General features: G+C 59.1%; 1 protein-coding gene across 3 annotated transcripts; it reads right to left on the bottom strand.

Moving 5' to 3' along the window:
- Positions 1-591: 591 nt before the first annotated feature.
- On the bottom strand, positions 592-11,268 carry AARS2 (alanyl-tRNA synthetase 2, mitochondrial). Of its 3 annotated transcripts, none has more exons than XM_025269077.3 (22): positions 10,866-11,268; positions 10,012-10,203; positions 9,345-9,490; positions 8,940-9,107; positions 8,037-8,181; positions 7,298-7,443; positions 6,987-7,095; positions 6,584-6,622; positions 6,371-6,482; positions 5,823-5,956; positions 5,286-5,430; positions 4,899-5,086; positions 4,620-4,733; positions 4,378-4,518; positions 3,558-3,695; positions 3,352-3,461; positions 3,091-3,199; positions 2,675-2,797; positions 2,347-2,457; positions 1,694-1,777; positions 1,480-1,590; positions 592-1,044 (listed from the first exon to the last, which is right to left on the bottom strand). In XM_025269077.3, the coding sequence occupies exons 1-22, from the start codon at positions 11,100-11,102 to the stop codon at positions 880-882; spliced, it is 2,967 nt and encodes a 988-aa protein (XP_025124862.2). In that variant the 5' UTR covers positions 11,103-11,268; the 3' UTR covers positions 592-879. The 3 variants fall into 3 exon arrangements, with proteins under 3 accessions (XP_025124862.2, XP_006069371.2, XP_044785374.2); XM_006069309.4 differs by having other exon boundaries at positions 4,899-5,071; positions 10,866-11,264; XM_044929439.2 differs by lacking the exon at positions 9,345-9,490 and having other exon boundaries at positions 10,866-11,005.
- Between the last annotated feature and the right edge of the window lie 253 nt (positions 11,269-11,521).

Here is an 11,521-nt window from a genome sequence, read left to right as displayed (position 1 = left end):
CCCCATCAGGGAAGTCCCTGTTGGCTCATTTTATCAACAAATCATCAGAGCCTGCATTAAAATGAGAAGTTGTTAATGAAATAAGTGACACCAGAGAGGATCTGCCCAGCTCTCATGACTTTCACATGAGCTTTCCGTCTTGGCTAGGGAGGCCTTTGTGGGTGCTCGGAACAGGCTGGCACAGCGGGCTTGGCCAAGTGCTTGTGGTAGTGACGAGGGGAGTTCAGATCTGGATGCCAGGTGGCCTTCTGGTCCAGTGTGAAGGGCCAAATTGGGGATGGGGCACCCACGTCAGGTTGCTGAGACGGGAAAGGCTGCTTTTTTTAGGTGAAAGAATGTCCTGGAGCTTCCTGTGTGTGTGTGCCAGGTCGCTTCAGTCGTGTCTGGCTCTTTGCAACCCTATGGACCAGAGCCCGCCAGGCTCCTCTGTCCATGTGATTCTCCAGGCAAGAATACTGGAGTGGGTAGCCATTCCCTTCTCTAGAGGATCTTCCCGACCCAGGGATCAAACCTCGGTCTCTTACGTCTTCTGCATTGGCAGGTGAGTTCTTTACCATTAGCGCTACCTGGGAAGCCCTCTGGAGCTTCCTATCCTGTGAAAAATACTTTTTAATGAACAATTGCAGCCAGAACAGCCATGTATGTCTTCACCTTCACCTTGCCGGGTCTATGATCAGGCTCACTTCTGCCTTCCCCAGCCCCCACCTTCTTGTGTCTGTGCAGGTCCCAGCCCAGGGCACCCTCTTGGCTCAGCTGCTTGGCCTCCAGACTTGACTCCTCCACTGCGCCTCCGGGGAGGTTCTGCTAGCTCCTTCAGGGCTCCAGGCACTGCCCTGGCCGCAGTCTCTTCAGTGTGTGTGAGCCCCTGCATGAGCCTGCTCAGAGCTGGTTGAGGGCATAGGCTCGTGCTGCGCTGAGGGCAGCTTCCAGGTCAGCAGTGCTTCCAGTGCCCTGGGCCACCACTCGAGAGCCCCAGGCTTTGCCCCCCATGTGGCTACACACAGCCAGCGCCCAGGCCTCTGCTGTGAAGGCCGGTGTGGCACTCTGGGGACAGAAACAGAAAGGGCAGTGATGCAGAGCAGCCCTCTGTGCCCCTCCCGCTCAGTGTACCCTGGAGAGTGGAGTCACAGCGAGTAGAGCCCTCTTGCAAGCCGGGCACATGGTGGGGGTGGGTAAGTGGGTGAGGAGACAGGAGACGGATGGGCCGGGAATGCATGTATAGAGGTTGATGAATGGCTGCTACCTATTTGTAAGAAATATGCAGCCTGGAGGGTGGGGTGGTAGGAACTGAGGGAATCCTTTGAGGGTGGGGTGGGAGGGCGTGGGTTAGGGACAAGGAGGTGGCCCTGTCCCCATCCTGGGGTATCCTCAGAGATCACCTCTACCCAGCTGTGGCTCTTATGTGGGAGGAATAAAAGACAAGGGATCAGCAAGCTGGACTAGGAGATGAGTAGGGTGGGGGCTGCCCTCCCCCCTCACCTGGGCCACCTGACAGGCACACAGCACCTGCCCCAGAGGCTGGGGGCTGAGGAGCAGCACGGATGTGCTGGGCGCCTGCTTGCACAGCTGCCGGACCACCTTCACCAGCATCTGCGTGGGGGAGGGCAGATGGCTACCTCGCAACTCCCAGCTTCCTCCCCGCCGGGACTTTCCCCTCCCCACACCCTAGGCCCACCCCACGCCCAACGCTTACAGAGAGGGACTCCGTGGAAACCGTGTCCACAATCAGGGGCCCCTCCGTGTGCCGCTGGAGCAGCTCCTGGGTCTTCTGTGCAGCCTAGGAGGCAGGAAGAACAGCGCAGGGGTCGGGCTGGGAAGCAATCAGCCCTCACTTCTGAACTGAGCCCCAACCCAGAAATCCCCTCCCACGCCCTCCGTCCCCCAGCAAAGGTGCCAGGGGTTCTGCCGAGAATGGCCGCCTTGTTTTGGGTCCCCTCTGCGTCCTTCCTCTCCTCCCTCCCTCCTCCCTTTCGTTATAGCTCCAGGCCCCTACACCTGGGCCGCTGAAGGTGAAGGGACTGCGGCTGCAGCACAGATGGGCGAGGTGGGCGGAGGGAGGAGGAGCCACAGTCAGGGAGCAATTAGGGCTGAATAGCGTAATCAAGTCAGCTTCCTGGAGGGAGAGTCTGAGAAAGGCTTGGGAGTTGGGGGAGAGACCCAGTTTGGCAGAGAGAAGTGTGGGAATGACCTGATGGTGGCACCCAGGTGGCAGGAGAGGCAGCAACTGCCACCCACCCCCACTCCCCGCCAGGCCTGGGGGTGTCTCAGCGTGCGTGCTAGACATCTCTGATGCTCGCCAGGTGTGCCTGCTATCTGCCCCATGGGGTGCACCGCACCCCCTCTCACCTGCCCCATTTCCAGTTTCCGGACGGCAGTGTTGGCACGCCGCTGCAGCGCCTTCAGTGTGGCCTGAAGCTCCCGCCGCTGCCACTGGGGCATCGTGGCGGTGTCCACGGCCTGTGGTCAGAAGCAGCATATCACTCCCTGGCCCCACTGAGTCATGGTCCCTGAGGCAGGGACCAGCGGGGCCAGGGAAGAGGTCACACCCCCTACATGCCCCCCTGCAGACAAACAACAAATATCTGGGCTGGGGATGCTGGGGGGAGACAGGCAGGGTTGGGGAGGGGAACAGGGCCAGGCGGAGGGGGCAGCTCCACGGTGGGGGAGCCCTCACGTCGGTAAGTCGCCCCATGTCCTTGGACAGCCGATGCGCCTCCGCCACATGCCGGCTGCCCTGACTCAGCCGAGCTGCGGCTGCTTCCACCTCCTGGGCCAGCCTCTGGCCCACCTCCCGGGCCTGTAGAGAGGGCACAGGATGTTCAGGGGAGTGTGGCATACCTGCTCTCCCCAAGACAGGGGTTCTTGACCTATTGCTGGGCAGGGACAAGTTAGAAACATTTAACAATCAAGACTCATCAAGGTATCAAATGATGACAACAGATGCCAGCTGGCAGCAGCTGGTATGGCTTAGTGCACAGGTATGAATCCCGGTTCTGCTGCTGGGCATTCCCTGGCCCGAGAGCATCAGCTGCATGCTCCCTGACCCATCCACACCCAGAGAAGCCTCCCAGGCCCCACTGGTATGCTGACCTGCTGGGCCTGCTCCCCAGTGACGGCCAGCAGGCGGGTGATGCCCTTGACGAGCTGGCGCTCTCCGATGATGACCAGGTCTCCTATAGCCCCTGTGCGATGCAGGTGCCTGTGGGCAGAGGGAGGGAGCAGGAGGTCTGGGTGATGATGCGAGAGAGAAGAGCAGCTGGAGCTCCAAACCAGGGGCTGGTGGCTCCAGGGACGAGGGAAGGGAGGAGGTCCAGGGCCCCAGGCCAGAGTGGGCAGAGAGGAGTGACTCACGTCCCGCAGCATAGCTCCACAGAGGTGTGCAGTGCGGCCTGGGAGGCTGGGTCCAGCGCATGGGCTACGGGCACCCCCACTGATACCACCCGCACAGGGTCTGGGTATACCTGGCGGTGAGAGGCACAGGTCTGTTAACAGGCCTGTGGCTGGGGGGGGGAGCGGTCACTCACACGATCTCTACCAACGGGGCCCCCCCAACTCACCTCATCCAGGGAGCGCAGGCCGGGGACGTGGGCAGTGCGTGCCAGGGCCACCTCCTCCATGTACACGGCCTCATCCTGCCCCACGGCCTTCTGCACAGTGACCTCCACGGCCCGGAGCTGCTCTGGGGTCAATGGGGCCTGGGGGGTTGTAGGGGAAATAGACCGACAGGCAGTCAGCCCCGTGCCTGGGAGTGATGCGTGAAGAAGCAGTCAGTGTTCACTGAACCAGCCCCAAGCTAGTGCACAACAGTGAACTGTGCCTAGCACATAACACGTACTCAATACGTTTGTGGAGCAGACAGTCCTTTCCCTTAGAAAGCTACCCGGGAACTGGGCCTATTGGAAGCAGCAGGCCTTTCGCTAGACACTGAAAGTTGATAAAAAAACAGAAGACAGAGGCTCTGTACTTCAGGAGCTTACAAGAGAGGGGAAGAGAAATACAGGACAGGGGAGACGCAGGAGTAAGGAGGGAATCATCAGGCGGAATGGGATTCAATGAGCACTTCCTGCAGGATTTGAGCCAGATGGACACGGAGACAGGATGACAGATAAGGAAGAGGGCAGCTCGGCTTGAGCAAGAGTGGCCTGGGTGACAGCAAGGACAAGGAAGCCGGGCGGCTGGAGGCCAAGAGAGGACTCTGGACACTGGCTCGCCTGACCCTCACTGGCGCAGGAGCGGCCTGATGCGAAGCCCCCCCACTCAAGGTTCCCCCAGTGACTGAGCGAGGGGAGTCCAGCCCTCTTACTGGTCAAACTCCCACACCACCAGACTCTAAGCCCATCGCCTCGTGTGAAGGCTGCCTCTCCGTGCCCAGCTCACCTGCGTGGCCACGTCGAAGCGCAGCCGCTCGGGATTGAGATGGGAGCCTCGCTGCTCTGTGCTGGGGCCCAGGGCCTGCCGCAGCGCCCAGTTGAGCAGGTGGATGGCCGTGTGCTTCTCCATGCAGCTCAGACGCCAGGCCTGAAACACTTCTGTCACCCAGGGCCCCGGGCGCGGGTGGGGTGGGGAGAGAGGAGGGGCTGCAGGACACGGAGGACAAACAGCAGGGGTGGGGTCCTCACCTCATCCAGGTGCAACTGCACCTGGTCCCCCACCCTGAGGCACTCCAGGGCCGCCACCTCATGCAGGATGAAGCCTCCGCAGACCTGGGCCCGGGCCACTGGGAAGAGCACGTCCTGGGGAAGGGCAGGGCCGAGGCACTGAGTGCCTGCCGCCTCTCCCTCCCCTTGGCTCCTTCTGGCTCAGGAGAACTGGGGAACGTGTGTGTGTGTGTGTGTGTCTGTGTGTGTGTGTCTGTGTGTGTGTGTGTCTGTGTCTGTGTGGCGGGCGTTGGGGCTCACCTGCTGGCCCACCAGCACCAGGTAGCCTCGGTCGGAAGCCTGGCCTCCCTGTTCAGCGTAGAAGTTGGTTTTGTCCAAGAGGAGGCCACAGCGCTGGCCATCCCCTACGGAGGCCACAGCTGTCCCATCTTCTGTATACAGCTGGAGCACCTGGGCCTCACAGGTGCCAAACTCTGCCAGGGCCGAGACTGCTTATCAATGCCAGGCAGGGGCTTGGGCCTGTGCCTCCCTGGAAGCCAATCGGCAGGGGTAGGGGGGCACTTCCAGCCGGGACCCACAGCGACCCCTGGCGGCTCCCCCGGGGAAGGCACAGGCCTGGTGGCTGGTCTGTCCTCCCAGTGGCGGTCAGGCAAGCCCGTGGCCACCCGCCTCAGCCCAGGCTCTCACCATAACCACCACCTGGTTGCAGGGAGTAGCTGTACTTGGGGCTATCATCGGTTGGGGGCACCCCTCGGCGCTGCAGCTCCCCCAGGGCATGGACGTTGAGTCGCAGTCCCTGCTCCTGAACCGGCTCGGCCTGCAGTGCCCGGTGCTGTGGGACAGGCATATGTGCAGGAGGGGTTGTGTGGAGACCTGCCTCCACCACACAGCTTGTGCATCCCGCATCCCCTCTGGAATAAGCCCTCAGGCTGGGCTGGCTGCTGGAGGCCCTGGGCTGGCTGGTGAACCTTCCCTCATGCAGGGGTCTCAGGACCAGGACCCACTGCGGCCCCCGATGGCCCCTCTGAGGACTCGTGTTGGCCTCTCCCCTTCTGCTCCTCTGTGTGGCCCACTGCACTGGCCTTCCTCTCTGTGGGCTGCGGGTGGGGGCTGAGCAAGGGGACAGACCCTACCTCAGCCTCCTGTTTCCCTCTTCCCACAAGATCCCAGGACTGAGGGAGGGGCTGTGACCCAACAGAACTGGTGGGGCTGCCCAGCCAGTACCTGGGCCTCCTCCTGGGCCAGCCGCTCCAGTCCAGCAGTGTCCAGCGGCACCCCCTTCTCCTCCAGCATCAGCTCCACCAGGTCCAGGGGGAGCCCCAGGTTCCCAGACAGTGACAAGGACCAGGCCACTTCGGCTTTGAGGAAGGAAGACGATGGGCGTCAGGGCTATTGAGGGAGGGAGTGGGGAGAAGTATGGGCCAGGGCTTTTCTGACCACAGAAGCCACCGGATGCCAAGCACACGGGCCCTCTCCCTGCGCTGGGCAGGCCCCAGAAAAGGGTCACCTTCAGGCTCCAAAGCAAGAGCTGGGGGTAGCCCAGGGTCCTCCCTTGGCAAATGTCATTTCAGAGGAGGGCAGTTCATTCTCAGCCTGCAGCCAGCCTTGGAAAGTAGAGACCAGAGGCGGGGCCAGCTTGGGCAGTAGAGAAGTGAGGAGAAGCAGGGTGTGGTGGAGAGAGCAGGGGAGAGAGACGTCGGGCCGGGGATGTGAGGCCTGGGCTTGGCTCACTTAAGTGGGGCCCTCACACCATGGCCAGGCGTCCTGCTCACCTGGGAACACATCAGAAGGCCCCAGGCGCTTCAGGGTCCGCTCGATGACCCGCCGACCGCGCTGCAGGGAGGCCAGGAAGGCTGCCTCATCCTCCGACACCAGGCTGGCTATCTAAACAGGGGCAGGGCAGGGCTGGAGCCGGGCCTCCTGAGAGGGAGAGCGTCTCCCCACCACTCTCGTCAGCCCCTCCCTCGCCCACTCGAGTCCAGTACCTGGGCTGAGCTCCTCCGCAATTCTGGGTAAGCATCTCCCTGGGGACAGCGCAGAGGCCCGAGGCAGTGTCAGAGGCAACAGAGCACACTCTGCACCTCCACCCTGTCCCTCCCTGGGGATGCCTGCCTTGGGGGCTCAGAGAGGCAGATGGATGGCAGAGGGTCCAAATGGGGAATCAGCTTCTTTAGGGAGGGGCGGGCATGATACAGGCAGAAGGGGGTCCCGAAGTCAAAGGCTCAGAAGCCTGGGCAAGGAGGCTCCCTGCTTTCTGGAAGCCCGCTGAGAAGACTCTGGGTTAGACACTTAGGGTGGGGAACTGAGGCAGGGCCACTGTTTGGGTTCAGTGACAGGCTCTCCGAGTCCCCTGGGAGGCCCAAGGAGGCGATGAAATTCTGCCCTTACCAGCGTCTCCACCACCACAGGCACCAGGCTGCCCAGGAAGCCAGGTGGTGCCCGCAACACCTCAGTAGAGAACCGCACAGCTCGACGGAGGATCCGACGAAGTACCAGCCTAGAGGGGGTCAGAGCCCAGACACGAGCCCCCAGCAGCCCTGGGTCAGCAGGGAGGGGAGAAGGGAGGGCAAAACGCAGAGTGTATGCTCCCTTCCTCCTCCGCCTGCCATCTCAACCCCACTCGCCTCTCCATCCCCTCCCTCCTCTCCCCTGCAGCCTGCAGCAACCCCTGCCCTTCACTGTAGCCCTTCCAGACTCACGGGGCGCCTGACATCCCAGGGGAGACGCCGTCGGCGATGCAGACACTGAGTGTGCGGATGTGATCAGCCACCACGCGGTATGCTGTGTCTGTGCGCCCCTCATCTGCTGCCCCAACGCGGCCCGAGTAAGGGGGTGCCCCGCAACCCTGGAAGCAGGAGATGAGACACGGCTGCTGGCCCTGCCATTCACATTAGTCAAGAACCTGGGGGCCAGCCTTGACTTGGCTCTGCTCTCTGCATCTAATCCATCAGTAGGGGCTTTTGCATCTACTTCCAGAGATCTTTCAAATCCATCTACTTTTCTCCACTTCCTCTGCTACCAGCCTAAGCCACACCTTGTCTTATCTGAACTATGAAACAGCCTCCCAATTTCTCAGCTTCTACTCCAGTTGCCCTCCAGCGCATCCTCCGCACAGCAACAGGAATGTCTTTTAAAAGTGGCGATCAGGGACTTCCCTGGTCAATACAGGGGCCTGGGTTCGATCCCTGGTTGGGGAACTAAGACCCCACACGCCACAGCTAAGTCCGTGCACCGCAACTCCTGAGCAAAGAGTGAGGAGCAGAATCAGGCTGTAAACGTGAACTGGAGCCTCACGTGTGACACCCTCGCATTCTCGGCTGCTCACTGTCCCCGCAGGCGGGAATACTCTTGAGTTCTCAACAAAGGGAGAAAGCAGTGGTGGTGAGCCCTGAGGACCGCAGGTCAGAGTGGCTTCTGGAAGGGAAGAGGCGGGCTTACCTGGTGTATGGCGTCGAGCAGCGGGGAAAACAGGTCGGTGTCGTAGGTGGAGAGCCTGCCTTGCAGCACGGCCACCAGCCTTTCCAGGCCCATTCCCGTGTCCACGTGCCGCTGGGGCAGGGGCTGCAGGCTTCCGTCTGCCTCTCTGGCCAGGTGTACGGGAAAGGGGTGCCAGGTGAGGCCCCCCACAGGATTGCAGGTATGATGCTCAAGTGGCATAAAGGGATGAGGAGGGGATTCGGGGGGCCAACAGTGAGAGGAACCAGCGGGCAGTATCATCTCGCCCCCCTCATCCCCCAAAGCGGATGATGATAGCCTTGGGTCCTCTCCTTTCTCATAAAGGGTGATTGGGCCCTCACCTGGACCCAGACCTCCACTTTCTGGGACATAGTTCTTTGCTTTATAAAGAGGCACGTCAAGGCTGGTAGAAAACCTTAAGAGATTATCAAATTCAACTCCATCTTGTGATAAGAGAGCAGAGTCCAAAGACCCACAGTGTCTAGTTGCAATGTCACGGGCAAGGAAGAGGACTAAATTGGTTACTATCTGAAAAGTGTTTAGAAATATGCCTGAAAGTGAAAGTGTTAGCTGCTCAGTCATGTCTGACTCTTTGTAGCCCGCCAGGCTCCTCTGTCCATGGAATTCTTCAGGCAAGAATACTGGAGTGGGTAGCCATTCCCTTCTCCAGGGGATCTTCCTGACCCAGGGAATGAACCCAAGTCTCCTGCATTATAGGCAGATTCTTTACAATCTGAGCCACCAGGAAAGCCCCCAGAAATATGCCTGCCACATTGCAAATGCTGTTTAAGTATTTGTTCTCATAACAAATGGACCAAAGTCTCCTGACTGCCAACTTCTTCACTTTCAGTCAGGGATTTCCCTCCTCCTCTAGCAACCCCTTACCTGTTGTGTTGCATGAAGACCAGATTCCAAAGCTCCACCAGCTGGGGGGCCCCTGCCCCACCGGCCAGGTCATAGTGTATCTCAGTGCAGGGCCCACAAGGCCCAGTATCCCCCATCTCCCAGAAGTTCTCCTCGGGCCCAAAGGAGAGCACGCGGCTGGCAGGCACCCTGAGAAGAAAGCCAGACGAGTGGTGGGAGACAAAGACAGAGGCCGGGGACTCCCCCACCCCACCCCCACTATCTGCCAGGAGAGCCCTTCCATTAAGCTCAGCAGGAGGAGGAACAAGGCTGACCCTACAGCATCACAGGATACACTGAGACTCTGAGCGTTTAATAACTCAGGTGTTGGTTATTTTCCCATTTTCTTGTGCTCCAGGAGTGGGACATTAGTGGGAGTGGACTCACCCTAAGCTGAGCCAGATGTCCCTGCTCTCCAAGTCTGGGCCCAGCCCAGCCTTGGGGTCCCCACCAAAGTAGGAGACCCAGAGCCTGTCCTCAGGGATTCCATAGACCTGAGTCAGCAGCTCCCAGGCCATGCTGCAAGCCTCCTCCTGTAGTGGAAACCAGTGGGAAGAGGAAGACGGGTGAGAAGGCCCCACTGAAGTGCCCATCAAGCCACAAGAGCTCCACCCTCAGCTTAAGACAAGCCCATTTCCACTGCCCACCTGGTTTTCAGAACAAGCCATGACTCTTTCTGCTTCTGAGATTTTCCTGCATAGAAAGTGTCCTTGCTTCTAAATCCCATTTTCTTTCAGGCACCACCTTCTCCATGAAATCCCCTACCCACCTCAGCCTGAGAGGACTTTTAACTCCTGCATTTGGACCATTTCTTTACAATAATTATTGATCAGCCATTAGGCAGGAGGCATAGTCCTGGTCCTCAAGGAGTTTACAGCCGAACCAGGAAAGCGAGACACATTTCTATTATATGTGTCCATTGAGCACTTTGCCTCTGTGTCTGGTATGAGGCCCTGCTTAAGCTGACTCTAACAGTAGAGACAGGATTAACCTTGACTCCTTTCTTGGCTGACCACTGACCCTTTCCTAGCTCCAGGGCTTCCTGGGGACTCACCTTAAAATATTCACCCCCAAAGGCCCAATTGCCCAGCATCTCAAAGAAGGTATGATGGGAAAGGTCTCGGCCCACATCTTCCAGGTCGCTGTGGCGTCCTCCAGCCCTCACACATTTCTGGCTGTTGGCTACCCGCCGGAAGCCTGCCATCTCACTTCGTGGATCCACAGTGCCCAGGAAGATTGGCTTGAACTGGAAACACAGGAAGGGGGAGAGAGATATCCTAATAGAAGGGAAACACAGGGAGTGGGCATAGAGATGGTGATTCGGATTGAGGGCTGTCCGTGCCCCCTGAGAGTACAGTGAAGTCTTGGCCAGGGGGGCAACTTGGGAGCACCCATCTCTGGTGGTGTCTGAGCAGACAAATAAATCATGAAAGACTCTGCTAGTAAAATGAGAACGAATGTGTTGATGGCTAGAAACAGGGCAAGTCTACAGAGGGTAAGTGGTGCTCAAAGTCGAAAGCTTAGAGCACACAGGCTAGCACAGTAGCATGTACTCAACAAACATTTATTTTAATGAATGATATCTTTATTTTAAGAAAACTAATAAATGAACCCAGACTTCCCCCACCAGTCTGCCCCCATGAGACTCCACACTCGCCATTCCTGGAAATAAAAGTCAACCTTCACCCGCCATTCCTGGAACTAAAACTCAATCTTAACTCAGAAATTTCCGATCGCGTTCTCCCCAAGCCCTAATTTGCACCCCAAACTCTGCCCAATCACGCACAAGCTCTCTTTCCCCGAAAGGTAGGAGCTCCGCCCTTTGCATCTCTTGCCCAATTCCGCAACGCGTTTCTCTAAGGAAAAAAACTGCAAACTCCGCCCAGACCTGCGTGGTTCAGCCCCTACCTGGTTCATGCCTGCATTGACGAAAAGCAAACTGGGGTCGCCGCGGGGCCTCACGGAAGCGGAGGGCACCAAGCGGTGGCCATGGCGGTCCCGAAAGAAGCTCAGGAAGGCGTCCCGCACGGCCGCGGCCTGGGTTGGAGGGGCCTCCGATGAGAGCGCCCGAAGGCCCCGCCATGAGGGCGACCTTCGAATGGCCCGCCGAAGTCGCCCAGCTGCGGCTGCAAACGACGCCGCCATCTTAACTGGGGGCAATACTTCACGAGGTCAAAGGGTATCGCAGAGATAGAAGTAACGAGAGGAGGCCCGGCGTTTCCTACAGCGACCCCTGGCGGCAGGAGGACTCAAGACCGCTTCTGGCTCCAGGTAGAAGTGATTGGCAAGAAGGCGCCCGCAGGAGTCCACCTATTAATAACAAAAGCGGCCTGGCGCATTCAATTCAGTTCAGTTCAGTTGCTCAGTCGTGTCCGACTCTTTGCGACCCCATGAATTGCAGCACGCCAGGCCTCCCTGTCCATCACCAACTCCCGGAGTTCACTCAGACTCACGTCCATCGAGTCAATGATGCCATCCAGCCATCTCATCCTGTCGTCCCCTTCTCCTCCTGCCCGCAATCCCTCCCAGCATCAGAGTCTTTTCCAATGAGTCTACTCTTCGAT

The sequence above is a fragment of the Bubalus bubalis genome, chromosome 2 (assembly GCF_019923935.1).
Source record: "Bubalus bubalis isolate 160015118507 breed Murrah chromosome 2, NDDB_SH_1, whole genome shotgun sequence".
In the NCBI taxonomy this organism is placed as follows: Eukaryota; Metazoa; Chordata; class Mammalia; order Artiodactyla; family Bovidae; genus Bubalus; species Bubalus bubalis.
Note: the sequence above shows the minus strand (reverse complement) of the source record. Positions and strands in the feature narration are given on the sequence as shown.